At 33.2% G+C, this 17,669-nt stretch overlaps 1 protein-coding gene across 3 annotated transcripts in view; it reads right to left on the reverse strand.

Moving 5' to 3' along the window:
• The window catches only part of LOC126750510 (uncharacterized), a 38,808-nt gene that overhangs the window by 2,126 nt on the left and 19,013 nt on the right, over positions 1-17,669 (reverse strand). For all 3 annotated transcript variants that reach the window (XM_050460149.1, XM_050460150.1, XM_050460148.1), the window contains exons 2-3: positions 11,565-12,216; positions 10,441-11,096 (exon numbers count right to left, since the gene is read on the reverse strand). In XM_050460149.1, coding sequence (XP_050316106.1) covers positions 10,441-11,096; positions 11,565-12,036 — 1,128 coding nt within the window. In that variant the 5' untranslated portion in view covers positions 12,037-12,216. The remainder of the gene's footprint in view (positions 1-10,440; positions 11,097-11,564; positions 12,217-17,669) is intronic.

The following is a 17,669-nucleotide window of genomic DNA, read 5'->3' on the forward strand; positions in this document are numbered from 1 at the left end:
TTAGCTTAGATTTGCGGCAGTGATATTTTCTTGGTCTTAATATATCCTATTCACGTTTTTTCATCTTTTTATCAAAATGTAAGGGGCCTAAGATCTAAAACTCATGATTTCAAGTGTAATTTACTTTCCAACAACTTTAATTGTATCTTTCTAACAGAAACCTGGTTAAATACTGATGTTTTTGATTCCGAACTATTCGATGGTTACCATGTTTTTCGACGAGATCGAGAACGGACTGGGAGCGTGAAAAGTGATGGAGGTGGATGTTTAATTGCTGTGTCAGACGAATATACTGTTGTGAGACGTTCAGAGTGGGAAACTGATGCAGAGGATGTCTGGGTTACGATTTACCCTAAAAAAGCGGCGGTAAAGCCCATTTTTGTTGTGTTTATATTCCACCAGGTAATGATCTTGCGCTAATCTGCTTCTTGGATAAGCTTTATAGCATATCAAATTTTATATTACGGGATAAAATTTTAATCTGCGGTGATTTTAATTTCGCTACTATTAATTGGATACCGAGAGAAACTTACTATGTAGCTGAAAATCATAACCCTAAATTTAATACTTTTTATGACATGCTTAACTTCTTTGGTCTTTTCCAAATGAATAATCTCAAAAACCAAAATAACCGAATACTTTTTTACTGAATAGTTTTTTGTCAAAATATTAAGCTGTCAGCTGCCTTTGGTCCAAGAGGACCCCCATCATAAATCTATGGAATTTGATATTTGCCTTTCACCTGTGGATAAACTTAATTGCAAGAATAACACTAATGTCCATAATTTTAAAAAAGGTGATTACGATGGTCTAAATTTGTATTTTAATAATTTTGATTGGGAAGACATTTTTAAAGATCATAACATAAATTTATGTATAAGTAAATTCTATGAAATTGTAAACCATGCAATAAATAATTGTACCTTTAAAACAAGTTAATAAAAATTATGATATTTCAAACAATAAAAAGAAATTCTGGCAATTGATCTCGGTTAACAATAAAAGTAGTGAGATACCCAATTCTATATACTTTGATCAGAAAGCTGCTTGGGGACCTCAGGTCAGCCAACTATTCTCAGATTTTTTTAGGGAAGCTTTTCAACCCTATGTACAGTCAGTAAATCATAATAATTCACCCATGTTTGATGCAATTATTCCTAATACATTCTTTTTAGATTCAGAGGAAGTATGGAGAGCTCTGTCCGACTTGGACGAGAGTAAGGGCGGCGGGCCTGATGGTATACCGTCTTTTTTTGTAAAAAAATGTACACAGTCACTATATAAACCATTGTCTATTATTTATAACTTATCTCTTAAGCAATGTGTGTTCCCTTGCAAGTGGAAGATGGCTAATGTGGTGCCAATTTATAAAAGTGGTGACAAATCTAGTGTAATAATTATACACCAATAAGTATGACACAACTTGATATCTTCGGTAAAATTTTTGAATCATTAATTCATAATAAATTGATACATTTTCTAAAACCTACAATTATCGATGAGCAGCACGGTTTTTTTCCCAAACGATCAATTGATTCCAACTTTTTCCAAGTTGTTTACTCGGAATATATACTCTGTGTTCAATGGATTGTCAGACGCAGGTAGACTCTGTGTACACCGACTTCAGCAAAGCATTTGACAAAATTGATCATAACACTTTATTACAGAAACTTGCTGGAGTGGGAGTTCATGGAGATCTCCTGCGGTGGTTGGCGTCGTACATTTTTAATCGATGCCAGTATGTCACTGTACATGGCCACCAGTCCTCCACGTATCCAGTTACCTCAGGCGTACCTCAAGGTTCCCACTTGGGGCCCTTACTATTTATAATCTATTTAAATGATGTTATAAAATGTTTTACCTTCTCCAAAATATTACTTTATGCAGACGATATTAAGATTTTTGCTTCCATTAGTAATCTCGGTGATTACTTTCTCTTACAAAATGATTTGGACAAATTTTATGAGTATTGTCAGAGAAATACATTTTACCTTAATTATGATAAATGCGCATTCATTAGTTTTACACGTAATACTAACTTATTTCAATTCGACTATAATTTTAATGGAATTCTACTTAAGACGACTGATAAAGTGAGGGATCTGGGTGTCATATATGATCAAAAGCTAACTTTCGCAGAACATATTAATTACTTACTTATTATTAATAAGTAAGTTACTATTAATAAGTAAGTCATTATTAATAAGTAGTTTAATTAATAACTTACTTATTATTAATTACTTAAGCATCAAGTGTAATCGAATGCTGGGATTAATTGTAAGAAATAGTAGGCTATTAACCTCTAATAGCTCTCTAAAAGGATTATATTTTGCCGCTCTCTTTCTATGTTTAAAAAGAGAATCAGAGATCCTTGTTCTAATTAACAAAAACACAAAATTAGAAACTTAGTTTTGTATTATTTAAGTGTTAGTTAAGTACACCTGAAACACTTTGTAATTTGTGGATGTTCCTTTGGGTTTCGGCCTGTTAACATCCTATTTGTTTTTGATAAATAAAAATAAATAAAGAAATATACGGGGTGATTTTGAAATTGTGATTTACTAATGTAATAATGGCTGGAGGAAGTACTACGGATGATGGTGATCCAGGAAGTAATTGTGCTAAATGTAATTCAGTATTTGATGAGATTAAATCGATAATACAATCAATGTACCAAGTGTTCTAAGTATTATTATGGAAAGTGTGTTAATGTTGACATGCACGGTTTTCATTTGAGAAAATCGACATGGAAATGTCTATCGTGTGATCCCTCTGCATTTAGTGATGGTGCATACAAAACAGAGTGCGCTAGGAAAAGAAGCCGCACAAATTATATTTTTAACGATGTAGACGATTAGAGAACTGCTTTGCACACACACTGTCACTGTCTATTAATAGCTAACAACATGGCAATCACAAGCCTCTCTATTTTCTTTTCTAATATAATATAATATTTTCTATAATAATAATAATCTAATATGACATTTCTGATTTTTGTTTACATTTTAATACGGTCGTTTAATGTAAAACACTTACCCTTTGTCAAATTATTAAATTTTAATGTTAGCGTAAATAATTTAACTGCACACTGTCTATTGTTAGTATATTTTAGCAATTTTTCTAAGGCTTATCAACCAATACTAAACAACTCTTTTTTTTATAAAAGATTAGTGGATTATTTTTACGTCAAGTTGATTTTTCAGAAAAAAGATAAATTTTTCATAAAAGAATTTTTAACGGTGCAATAGGGTCGGTTAACTACAAAACCTAAAAAGACAATTTAACGTTTGTTAAATTACTCAAATTTAGCGTTAGCATAGGTATGCTAGGCACCCACTTTCCATTATGTTAATTTGATCAATTTACTTAATGGGATGCTAATACTAAACATCTCTATTTTTTACTCTAACGTGGAGCGTGAACGATTTTTTCACGTTATCGTAGCGAACCTACACGCAAAAACCCACTTTTGTAAATCTGCTCTATAAACAGTTTTTTTTTAATTATTAGAGTATTCTTGCATACTCTAACATACTATAAAAATTTTAATAAAATAGCAGACACGTTCATTCACGAGCAATAATTTCATTTTTCTTCATTATTTTCGTTATGCATTTCTACGCTAACATTAAAACTTAATAATTTAACCGTAGTTATGAATGTTGTACGTTAAAGAACCGTTAACGTAAAAAAATCATTCACCATTAAAAAAAAAAATAGAGATTGTTAGCATTGGCATGTTATTTTGAAAATTTCTAAAATTCATATTTAAACCAAAATTAAAATTTTATAATTTAATAAATGTTAACTATGATTTGATTGTTACTACTGTTAAAGTAAAACAAATCGGCAACCATTATAAAATTTAAAAAAATAGGGATCTTTAGCATTGGCTTGTCATGGAGATTGCACTTTTCCACTAACACACAAAATACCTCTGTTACAAGGAAATTTTAGCAATTTCGTTAAAGAATTAAAAAAACCGAAAATTTTTTTTAAATGCCATAAATATAGATATGCTTATCAATTTTACGTTAAAATACATGTTGAAATGGCTTTAACACCCTTTAAAAAAAAATAGAGACCTTAATCATTGGCATTCCATTAAAAACAGTAAGGCTAAGGATTTTGCGTATTCTACGCATATTAAAAAAATAGAGACCTTCAGCATTGGATTTTTAGTTAGAGATCAAAAAATCGTCAAAATTGCTTAAATTCCCCAAACATAGAACTCTTCCGCTGACAAATTTGTTACCGTAAATAATACCTCTAAAATAATAAGACTTAGCAAATGGATTTATATTTATTTTGAGTATTTTACGTTATCCCATTATTATAAAATTAGAGACCTTTAGCATTTAAACAGCCCTACATATGAATTCTAAAAATTGTTTATATACGTTTAGACTCAATTAAGAATATTTCTAAATGAAAATAGACAATTTCTGTTTAACATTTCTACGCTAACGTAAAAAATACCTTTTATGAAATCTTTAGCTTGTTAACATAATTCTTAAAATTCTTTAATAATAAAGTTGATTGGTTTGGTATTGTTACTATAACGTAAAAACCTTCACTTTCTTATAAAGAAAAAATAGACTTTTCAAATTTGACTGAAAATGTTTGCGCTAACGTTAAAATTAAATAATTTGTCAAACGCTAAACCATCTTGTAAGTGTTTTACGTTAAAGAACCGTTAAAATATTTGACATATCATATTACAAGAAAAAATAGAGACGTTAACATTGGTGAGCCTATAGGAAAATTGCCCAACCTCCATGAAAGAAAGAAAGAAGGAAAATGTACTATATTACGTAAGAATAATCTTGTGTGTTAAAGCTAAAAAAAAAACAAAACAAAAATACAATTTCAAAAATTGACAAAACAATGAACAAAATTAAACACAAGAAGACAAAACCTTTTGAACATACTTGAATTAAAGATAACTAAATAAAACAATCAATTACTAAATAAAGTAAACTTGTTGACAAAACTAGAGAAGAAAAAAACTTTCCAACATGTCCAGGGTTAAAACCTATCATTAAAAAAGTCATCCAGGTTATAATATGCCTTAGCCAATAAAAGCGTTTTTAATTCTCTTTTAAATTTCTTAACATCCGATATATGTCTAACACATAGAGGAACATGATTGTACATTTTTTTACTTATGTAAATTAATGAGTTTTTGGTAAGGGAAGACGTAGAAATAGGTAGGGAAACATCATTTACACGACAAGTCAAATGGCCAGTGTCAGAGGGTAGTTTGGGAATTTTGTGAATAAGAGCAGCTGTTTCTAAGATAAAGAGTGAAAAAAGAGTTATGATTTTTTTAGAAATGAAGAGGGGTTTGCAAGAATCTCTTAAATTAGCAGAACACAGGTATCTAACTGCTTTTTTTTGAATAACAAAGACAATGTTAAGTAGCCCCTTATTGGTTAAACTCCAAAAAGGCAAGCCATACCGAATATGAGATTCAATAAGTGAAAAGTACACTGAACGTGCAACCACCCCTCCCAGCTCTTGTTTTGCCATTCTTACTGCAAAACATCCAGAAGATAATTTCCCAGCTAAATGTAAAATATGTTCTTCAAACCGAAGGCGACCATCAATTCCTATGAACTTCAGACAGAACATCAGACCCTGAACATCGCACTTAAACCCCATAATAGACGTCTTTCTTACATTACACACGAGCCTGTTGGAAGCACACCACCCTGATAAAACCTGAAGGTCTTTAAGGATACAAGTCTTAATATAATCAGAATTTTTATGGTTCCATAGTATCGTGGTATCATCAGCAAACTGAACCACCTTGCCCTGCAGTTTCAATGAACTCAAGTCATCCACATACAGTAAAAATAACAGTGGTCCCAACACTGAACCCTGGGGAACGCCGCATTTTAGGGATCTAGAAGCAGACAAACGCCCAGACACTGTAATCTTCTGAGTACGATTTGATAGATAGGACTCAAGCCATCGCAACGCTACGCCCCTAAAACCATATTTATCGAGCTTAGATAACAGTATTCCATGATCCACACAGTCAAATGCTTTGGTTAGATCACAAAATACTGCCGCCGATGACTCTCCAGAATTCAAGGACACATAAACGCTCTCCAAAAATCTAAAAACAGCATCATGAGTCCCTTTACCGGCTTGAAATCCAAACTGATTTGCAGACAAAATGCCGTTATGATGTAAAAAGGACAAAATTCTGCTTTTTGCAAGTTTTTCAACTATCTTAGAGAGGGTAGACAAAATAGAAATAGGACGGAAATTACAAGGCTGATCCAAATCTCCACCCTTATGAAGAGAAATAACCACTGCCTCTTTTAAACATGAAGGAAAAATAACAATATGTAAAGAATTGTTTATGGCAGAAACTAAAGCATTTAAGGCTGAATCAGGCAAAAAGAGTAACAACCTCGAAGATATCCCATCAGCTTCAGATGATTTATGGTTTTTTAGGCGTTTGATTTCATCTGTTACTTCGGTAAGATCGACAGGATGAAAGAAAAATGAATGCTCAACCGACACTTGTTGAAGATAGTGTAAGGGATCAATGTTACTACGAACGCCCTTGAGCAAGATATTAGGTATATCACAATAATAGTCGTTTAAAATGTCAGGTCTTAACTCCGGTTCAGATACTTTTCTATGGCAATGTCTAAAATCATTAATAATCGACCAACACTCTCTTTGCCTATTTGATGACATATTTAAGCGATCCCTATAATAATTAGATTTTGCTGCTTTAATTGTCTTTCTGTACAGACTACGGTATTTCTGATGATATACAAGGATATTTTCATTTGTGGTATATTTGCACAATTTAGTCAAAAAACGGAGGTTTTTAGCTGAAATTCTAAAGCCTCTTGTAAGCCATGGTTTTCGTTTCTTAGTTTCAAGCCTCATTTTAGGAAAGCACTGATTGATCTTATCACACAGAACTTGAAAAAATAAAGTAAGTGGGTCAGAAGCCGTTTCAAGTGCATTCCAATTTACCGAAGCTGTAGCAGCAGAAAAAGCATTGAAATTTCTCCTGCTGAAAATTCTTCCCATATAATGAGATGAAGATGATACAGTATTATATGGCATTTTAGCAAGAATAGCTTCATGGTCGGAAATACCAGATGGGAGTACTGTGCATAAAACGTCATCAAAATTTGAACAGAAATAGTCATTTGTAGTTGCAGATGAAGAAGTTATTCGTGTGAGAGAAAGAACGTGCATTTTCAAGTCGTAAGAATTTAAAATACTTAAAAGAGAAGTACGTGGCAAGGTTTCATCAGTGTAGATGATATTAAAGTCACCAGCCAATATAACCTTAGAGTGTAGGGACAACTGGGATAAAAAAGAATCAAGTTTGTCCTGAAACATAGCAATATCTCCTGTAGGTGGCCTATAAACACAAAGAATATATAAATTAAAACGCTTACAAAAAGAAAGAGAGAATTCAAAAACATTCTCTAACAGAAGATTATCATACTTATCAATATTACAAAAAATCGTTTTAATTGTTTGCCTAGCCAAGATCATGGTTCCTCCATGTATAGATTGTTGACGACAAAAATTTGATATAGGAACATAATCAGATATTAAAAAAACATTCACTAGGCCTCAACCAGTGCTCAGTCAGAAGTACAATATTAGGAAAATTACATGTGTCCAGCAAAAGATGAAGCTCATCCATCTTGTTCCTTAGGGATTGTATATTAAGAATAAAGATACTTATTCTTATTAAATATTAATTTTAAAATATTTGAAAATATGTGCATATAATAATGATGCCAAGTCTGAACCAAAGTTACTGGCGTGATTAGACTCTAAAATCCCATACAGATTAATATTATTTGCATGAAAAATACGATAAAGGGCCTTATTACTATTATAGATAACATTATGGTTTAAATAAGTATAATGGCTTGTCATCACTAAAGTGTTTGTATCAACATGATTTTGAATTAAATTTTTTAAAACATCAGATGAAGAACAAATTCCATTTAACATTACTATTAAAAAATCTTCTTTCGTAAAGTCCTTAACTAAATTTGATGCTGTCCTAATCACTTCACTGCTTGAACAGCCCGGCTTCAGGAAACACTGGACCTTATAGTAAGCTTCAAACTTTAAACGTAAATGTTTTAGGAACACTCTGCTACAATTTCCACCAACAAAGAGAAGCCGAGGTCGACTATCGTCAGGTGTATTTGGCCTAGATGGTAGCTGTGTTGGAGAATTAATAACAACAGATTTAGATATCTGTAGCTGTTCCTTCAGTGCACAAATGTCGGAATAACAGGTATCTTTTTCAACTTCCAACACCTTTACAGAGTATAACATCTTCTTATTTAAGTTAGTTAAGTCGTTTACGTCTTTTTGTAGCAAGTTTATTTCAGTCTTATAGGTTAAAGACTCATTTTCTAATGTTTTTATCGTTACAATTAAATTTTTATTTAGGATATTTAGCTCGCTAATTTGTGAATTGAACTTAAGACTTGCCCTTTCACTCACTTTCAGTAATGCCAACAATTCACCTTCTTTAATTTTTAAGTTTTCCAATTCAACTTTAAGTTCTTCATTCCGTTTATGCAGATTTTTCAGGGATGAGGAAAACTTCTTTTCGGCCTCCGACACTTCATCTTCAAAAACCATGCTGTTTCTTCTCATTCTCTCTATCCTTCTCTTTCAATTCTGTCAACAAATCATAAATCTTTTGCTCATTAATTTTTCCTTCCTCATCTGATAGATGATAATAGACACTTTGCGCCTAACATTCCTATGTTAACGCAAAGGATGAAAAATAGCAAATACTTTCAACCATTATCTTTTGGGCATTTCATATAACAACCGTTATAAAAATAAAGAAATGTAGCAGTTAGTTTAAAAATATTTCGCATGCACTCCGAAAGTCCCTTACGCTAAACACTGATCGCATATGGCAATAGAACGTTATGTCTCTAATTGTTTGATGTTCTAATGTTCTACTACGTTAAGTCTCCAATTGTTTTTTTTTGTAAAATAAAAATACCGTTAAAGTAGACAACAAATTTATGTGTTTCTAATTTTATTCAAGTATTAGAGACTTCTAGCGATTTTGTTAAAAAAACGGTCAAAATGGATAGAGACATTTGATTTCATCATACGATAAATATTATTATAATGGACATCTTCCGTAAAGTAAACAAAAATCATTCACCATTTTAAAAAGAAAAATAGAGACTTTTAGCATTGGCATGCCATTTTGAAAATTCTTAAAATTCATATTTAAACCAAAATTAAAATTTTATAATTTAATAAACGTTAACTATAATTTGATTAACTATCGTCTGATCATTTGATAACTATCATTATCACCGTTAACGTAAAAAATCGGCCATTATAACATTTAAAAAAATAGAGACCTTTAGCATTAACCTGTCATAGAGATGGCACTTTTCCGCTAACAGACAAAATATCTCTATTATTAGGGAATTTTAGCAATTCTGTAAAAGAATTAAAAAAACCGTCAAATTTTTTTAAATGCCACAAATATAGATATGCTTATCAATTTTACGTTAACGTATAAAATACTTGTTAAAATGGCTTTAACCCCTTTAAAAAAATAGAGACCTTTATAATTGGGATTCCATTAAAAACATTGTTAAAATTCCCTAACAATAGAGAGTTTCTGCTTACCGTTTCTACTCTAAAGTAAAAGAAATAATTTGACAAACTTATCGACTTGAACTGTCTTTTGAGTGTTTCACGTTAAACACCACCGTTAACGTAAAAAAAAATCGGTAAGCATTTAAACGGCCCTACATATGGATTCTAAAAATTGTTTATATAGGTTTAGACTCAATTAAGAACATTTCTAAATGAAAATAGACAATTGTCGCTTAATAATTCTACGTAAAAATAGAGTCCCTTAGCATGAACATGCCATAAAGAAAATTGCTAAAATAGACACTTTTACGCTGACGCAAAAAATGGCTTTATTATTAGGGAATTTTAGCGATTTTGTTAAAAAGAATTCACAATGCATCAATGCCATACCGAAAAATGCCTGATTTCGCGGATAATTGATAATTAAACCTTAATGTGAAAAATACCTCTCTAATAACAAAAAAATAGTTTAAATGATGATATTATAATACATCGGCGAAGGAAGTTTTAGTAATGTAATTTCTTGTAGTAGAATACAACCTTTTATAGTATCTACATATTCTTGCACAATTACGCTCATTCCTGTGCAATTTAGCTAATATTGCTCCTTTGGAATTTTTTAAAGTTTACGCACAAAAAACTCAACCAACGACCTAAATAATGGTTGATTTATAACGGCACTTGATTAACGCCTGCAATAAAAATAAACGACGATTTCTCCAAGCACTTATAGACAATATTAAACCCAGACTAGACAAGAAAATAACACCTGTTTGCATTCAATTCACTTACGTCGCCGTGCTTTTCATTCGCATTTTCCCTATAAAGCTGCTTAATTTCATGATGATAAGGCCTTGGAGTAGATGAAACTTGAATTTTCCCAACATCCACCTCACTGTTCAGCACAGTAGAAGACCACACTGGAGAAGCGGTCGTATGCACCAAAGGAGTTGCGGTAACGTGAACTGGAAACTTCCCTCTGCCTTCCACCCTCTTGGGCTTGAAACGTCTTAAATCATCAGCAAAAGACCCGTAACTTCCAGGATACACTTGCTCCACAACTCTCCCTTGTAAAGGGGAAACTTCCGAGGGCAACTCCAAAGAATTCTGGTCGATTTCCTGCACGTGCGGTGCTAAAGTAACCGGGTGGTGTGGCCGAGCGGACACGTGATTGCCACCACTGAAAACTTCCACACTGTCAGGACTTAGGGTGGAAATTCCTTGATTGTGTGCGGCTATTTTGGCATAGGCTTCTTTTTCAGCTTGTTTTTGAGCTAGAGCGATAGCTTCGCGTTGAGCTTGCACGTGGGAGTCAGCTTGTAGCTTAGCGGCTGCTAAAACTTTCGCTTCTTGGGCTTTGTTGATGGCATTGATGTGTTCTTGGAGCGATTGGTACTGCGGAACGGTGGCGAGGGCTAGAGGTGATCCGTTATGTTCGACGTGGATGTCTAAAATTTATTAATAATTATAATATTTATTTATGAAAGCAAAGTAATAGATTAGAGACGTATTTTAAACCATTTCTAACGTATTCAGTGAGCAGCATAAACTCAGCTGCATAACGAGCAGATTTAAAGCTTTGTTTTGGTCAAAAAATAAAGAAAATAATTAATTTCTCGAAAACCACTAAAGATAGGTATAGGAACAACTTATACAAAAACAATCATAAAGTGATAGCGGATTGGAAAATAAAATAATATACAGGGTATTCCATTTAAAATAACAAAGTTGCTACTATTTTTTGTTATTAGCGGCAAGGCTGTATCGCTAAAAATATTTTTAATCGTTAGATCACTAACTAAAATCCATGATGCCAAATTTTCAAAAAAATTCAATTTTCAGTTCTCCATAAACGTCTAAGGTACCATTAACCATCAATCACCCTGTAAATTCTACATGAACATTCATCTACATACCCGCAACATTCGGCTGACTATTAAGATTCCCCATCAAAGGATGTGCGTCCTGCAACAACTTCTGCAGCCCTTGCAACTGCAACTCCGGATTTTTTCCCAACAACTCCTGCAGCTCGTCTACTTGAAACTGATCCTCCGTAACCACATTTGGCGAAGCGGTTTGCAAAATATGCTGCGTAGTCTTCGAATCCAGTCCGAAATCTTTGGTCAATACTTTCGGCGAGACGTAGATGTATGACCGATCATTGGCTTCCTTATGTTCACTACCAGCAGCATCCAAATCCTGTTTGGTCGGTTCAACTTTTAAAAACGAGGGTTCAAACGGTTTCCAATCCTCGCTATCGTCTGGCATTGGTTGGCCCCTGTTGGGATCCACAAACTTTTCCTGGTTTTCCGACGTGTCGTGGTCAAGCGGTAAAATTCTTAAGTTGCGCATATCGGCCTGTTGTTGGAGATGGTATCTGGATCGCATGCGGTCCTGTTGTATGCCTTTATTGTTGTTAAACGATGAGAGTTTTTCTTCTTTTCCAAGGTGTCTTGCTGTACGCACGTATTTTGGGGGAGTCTCGTCTAAGTCTTCGTGCACTTGGGGTTCGTGTTTTGGTGTGGTCGAGGCACATTTCGAGAGAGTTACCACTGTAGTGATGAGAAACTGAAAGTGAGAAACAATTTCTTCATTTTTTTTCATATGGGATTTGAAGGATTTGAGGAAATCTCTGGAAGACGATAAAAGACTCTTCTTCATCTACATCACATGTTGTAGCTAAAGAAGAGTCTATGAAACAGATTGTAGAAGATCATCAAGCAAGGTAGAATTGATCTTGCGGAACAAATTTGCTCAAGATCACTGATCATCACTGAATGACATTATAATCAATAATATTTTGTGTTGTCTATGTGTTTAGAGGAATTGGTAATGCCTTTCAGGCGTTAAAATTACTTTATGCCTGGAATACCATTCAAAGTGTGTCAAACGGAAAACATAGTTCCAGGAAGTTTTTGGTGTAGTCTGAATTCTCTCAGATGACCCAAATGACTCTCTTTAATATTTTTAATGATTTATGAGCAACTTGAGTCCCTTTAACTGCCATTGAGTCTTTTAAGAGTCATGGTCTCGAGTTTTTGGAGTAATTTTGTCTTCCAGGAATGTTTTACATTCTTCAGAAATGTTCGTAGTAATTCTTTATTGGTTTTCAGGTCTCTGACATAATTTTTTATTAATTTGAAATAACTCTACATATTTCAGGAATTTTGCTTGGAATACAATAAATAAATTATTATGGATAATAAAAAATGAGGTCAAACCCCTGGAAGACGTATAAAATTAATTAAAAAGGCCGAGAGATTCAAATGTCCCGCCCATTTATTTTACGAAAGTCGGTATTATAGGAATCTTTTATATGATTTAATATTGGCACCAACGGTTAAAATACATACTCATTCCATTGTTGCCAGAATGTGTGAGTTTTAATATTATTTTCTAAAATTAGTAGAGGCAAATATCCCGCCTTTTTATCTTACTTGAGTCGGTATTACAGGAATCTGGTTGTAACTTCTATTCTTATTTTCTGCAATCGGTAGAGGCGCTTGGTTCAGTGGATAGAGAGAAAAAATAGTGGTCGTAAATAACCGATTTTTTAAATGACATGATTTTTTAAAATTATGTCAGATTCGAATATCCCGCGTTTTTATTTTACTTGAGTCGGTATTACAGGGATCTGGATATGCCAATCCTTGGGAGACATGCAAAATATCATTTAATATTGATATCAGCCGTTAAAAGTACATATTCATTACAATGTTGCCAGTAAGTATGTAAGTTTTAATGTTAATGTTAATGCAAATTCAAATATCTCGCCCTTTTTTTTACGAAAGTCGATACTACAGAACTCTCTTATGTCACAGTATTATTTAATATTGACATCAGCTGCTAAAAGTGCGTCCTCATTCCAATGTTGCCAGAGTATGTAAGTTTTAATGTTAATGTTTGTTTCTTTTAGAAGCTACAATTAAAAAAAAATGATGTTAAATTCAAATGTCCCGCGCATTTATTTTACTTGAGTCGGTATTACAGGGATCTGGATATGCCAATCCTTGGGAGACATACAAAATGAGTCCTAAAGGTTGGAAAATTCTGACTAAAATAATAGTTTCTAAAAGTCGGGAATAAAATAATACTTCAAATGCCCGGAAGAAATAAAAAATTACGTCAAACTCCTGGAAGAGATACCAAACTAATTCAAAGGCCTGACAAATTTAAATATCCCGCCCTTTTATTTTACGAAAGTCGGTAATACAGGGATCTCTTATGCCAAAGGATCATTTAAAATTGACATCAATGGTTAAAAGAACATACTCATTCCAATGTGGCCAGAGTGTGTAATTTTTAATGTTATTTGCTGAAATTATTCGAGGCGTTTACCTCACTGAGAGAGAGAGAGACAAATAGCGGTCGTAATTTACCAGTTTTTTTAGATTGAAATTCAAATCTTCCTCCTTCCTAATTCACGAGAGTCGGTTACATTATCAAGTATTACAGGTATACTAATGCTTGGAGAATATAGGAAATGACTCCTAAATAAGAATAATGGAAATGTGTGACTTCGTCACACAAAAGGACTCTGAAAAATATAAAAATCCCGAAAAAGCATTAAAAAATTCCAAGTCAATGCCTAAAATAAAATACCAGTGTTTCGATCAATTTAAGACCATCATCAGATCATTTTAATAATTGAAAAATGACTGAACCACCAAGCAAAAAAATCACCGCTATGTAATTTATGCGGGCATCATAAGCAACATAATGGTGAGAGAATCGTTGTGTCAGAAAGAAAGTAAAAACACGGTGAGAATCCGACATCTGCAAAATGGTGTTTAGCAGTTTCGGTAATTTCTTTCCAAATGAATTTTAATGCACCCGAGCCGTTTATATGGTGATTTGTTGGGTAATAGCTGGTAAAAGGCAACAAAACAAAAAAAAAAACGGTTAATTATCATTACATTATTATTGCTATATCCGAGTTTTAAACATCGGTTACCGGTTTTTCGTTAAAACAAAAGAAACACCGGCAAGAAGTCATAAAGGGTTTTTTTTCGAAGGGTCAAATTCAAATATCGCGCCCTTTTATTTTACGTTAGTCGGTATTAATGGAATCTATTGTGCCAAAGTGACATAAGTGTTTCTTTATCTAAGTTTTTTTGGAGCGAGAAATTTGTCCTTGAATACACTGTTATTTGCTACTATTGAAGACTTATCTACGACATGCCATTTCTGATGTTAAATTCAAATATCCCGCCATTTCATTTTTTCAAAAGCCGGTATTACAGGGATCCAATTCAATATGTCAGAGAGTTTTAGTGTTGTTTTTTAAAATTAGAGGGAGCTTTTATAGGAAGAAATTATTAAACAGAGAAATTTGGTAACAGCGGACTAGGATCACTATTTATTTGTCAGAAAGTGCATTAGACACCTCCGTGTAGGCGGGAAATTTAAATGCATTATCACAGATATTGTATTTAAGTACAATGTAAGGGAGGATTGAAGACAAATAATATTTTGGGTCTTAAAGCATCGTTATTGGGTTTATATTTAGTACTTAGTTTAGTAAATATTGAACTATATTTTAAAAAATATAAGCAGGGTCTTATTGAAAAGTAATTTTTTTTATAAAATACCTTGGCTAAGGAAATACCAAAAAAAATCTAGTCTTAAAAAACCAAAAATTGACTAAAATAATTAAAACTTGCTAAAAAACTTAAAAAACAAAAATAATAATTTGTATAAGAAATTATCAAAGATACCCAATTTTTCCAAAAATACTTCAAAAAATGCCCATTTCTTATTTTAATAAAATTTCAAAAATAGAAAACAAAGAGAAACACCGGCAAGAAATGACGCATACCGGCCCTAAAGAGGTTTTTTGAAATGTGTTTTGAAAAAAAAGTTGGTATTAAAGGTCTGCTGTGCCAACAAATATGCCTTTAATACCACATAATTTTAGTGTGGTTTTCTAAAAATTAAAGAGAGGTTTATAGAAAAAAAATGCGTACAAACAGAACTTTGTATGTTATTTTGGTCTCAATATCTTGTTTTAGATAAAATTAGGTTTGTACTATTAGAGGTTAGCGACAGGGAAATTTGGCAACTGTGGAGTAGAATCGGTATGTAATTGCCAGAAAATACATTGGACCACCTTCGTGTAGGCGGGAAATTTAAACGAAGAAATTACGAATACCTAAAGAGGTTTTTTGAAGCAGTAAATTCGAATATCCCGCCCTTTTATTTTTCGTAAGTCGATATCACAGGGGCCCGTTGTCCTAAAGTGGCATTAGCTGCCCTTTTCCTAAGTTAATATTTGAGGCAGTCACATACAAAGGGGTGTAAGTGACTTTTTACAAAAATCATTACATTATTAAAGCATAATATTATTTGGTGGCAAAGGGATATATGTGAATTCTTTTCTAGTGGAGACATCTATCTCCAGAAACAAAAAGCATTTAGCCATAACATCAATTTACTTGGAGGCAATGGGATATATGTGCACTTATATCCCTTTGCCTCCAAATGACACAACAAATTACGTTTTTTGTTTACATGCGTGCGTGTGGTACTGCGTATTTGTGAGTTTTCTAAGCAGTATTATTGTTGTTTTTCGAATAATAACTGTTTACAGAATATATCAGTTAATTACCTGGTGTAAACTAAATATGACGGATTTTGAGTTAGATGGTAAGTACGATAAAATCAAGTTAAAAATACATGTTTAGTATAATTTTTAGGTTATGGAGTACAGTTTTATTTTCGTTGTAGAATTTTGATGCTGGTGAGAATTTTTATTCTTTGTACATTGAGAGTCCTTTTATTTTTGTTCCAGAACCTGTCGATGATAGCGATCTAGATCGCGATTACCACCCAGAAGAGGCATCTACATCGACTACTGTAGGAGAGTCGAATGAAGGTGACACAGACAACAACCAGTCAACGCGTAGCAGGAAACGGATCAGAAACGAGTCATCTTGGGCACGGAATAAAGCGAAGAATGCCAGGAATAGTGGTGGTGAATTTATCGGCCATAGAAAATTGCTAAAGCCAGCAAAAGCCGTTCAAAATCGATACGAGTGTAAGAGTTTTTCAAATGAAGATCGCCAACAAATCTTTGATGACTATTGGAATTTGGAGTCATGGAATCTACAAACGGCATTCTTTACCGCATGTATGGAAACACATGCACCTAAAAAAGTAACTGTTGAGCCACGTAAACAAGTGAGAGTTAAAATATTATTAAAGGGAAAAAGAGTGTGTAAACTCTTTTTGTTGAAAACTTTCATACGATAACGTTTTAAAAAAAAGAAAGCTCACAGGGGTAGCACCAATCGACCAACGTGGTAAACATACTCCAGCAAATAAGATTCCGGACAACGATATTGCAATAATAATGGGCCACATTGGATCATTTCCAAGGTACTCGAGCCTATATTCACGTGTAAAAAATCCAAATACGAAGTATTTATCAGGCGAACTAAGCATTCACAAAATGTATACCCTTTATTTGCAGTATTGCCGGGACAATAACATTCAAAACCCCAAAAGAGAGCTTCTATAGATATATTTTTACAACGAAATTTAATCTGCATTTCAAACACTACACTTGAAAATAAAATCAGTAATGGCATTAATGAGGTTGTGAATGATAGTAAAGTTCAGAAAGAGATTCACTTACGAAAGGCTAGATCAGCTAAAAATGATGCTAAGAAACTTGCTAACGATAATCCTAATACTGTAAATGCAATATGCTTTGATCTTGAAAAGACTCTCCCTATGCCTGTATTAACCTGTAGTAAGGTGTACTATCTCAGGCAACTGTGGACTTACAATTTTGCGGTACATAATCTTGCAAATGATCAGGCATCAATGTTTATGTGGCACGAGGGTGAAGCGTCTAGGGGATCCCAAGAAATTGGATCATGTCTATTGAAATATGTTCAGCAACTTCCTAATTCAATAGAACATATCATCGCATTTAGCGATAATGCAGGGGGTCAAAATAAAAATCACAACATCATAAAATTCTGGAGACATATTGTTCAGATCAGTTTGTAGAGTTG

Source organism: Anthonomus grandis, chromosome 2 (assembly GCF_022605725.1).
Source record: "Anthonomus grandis grandis chromosome 2, icAntGran1.3, whole genome shotgun sequence".
Classification (NCBI taxonomy): domain Eukaryota; kingdom Metazoa; phylum Arthropoda; class Insecta; order Coleoptera; family Curculionidae; genus Anthonomus; species Anthonomus grandis.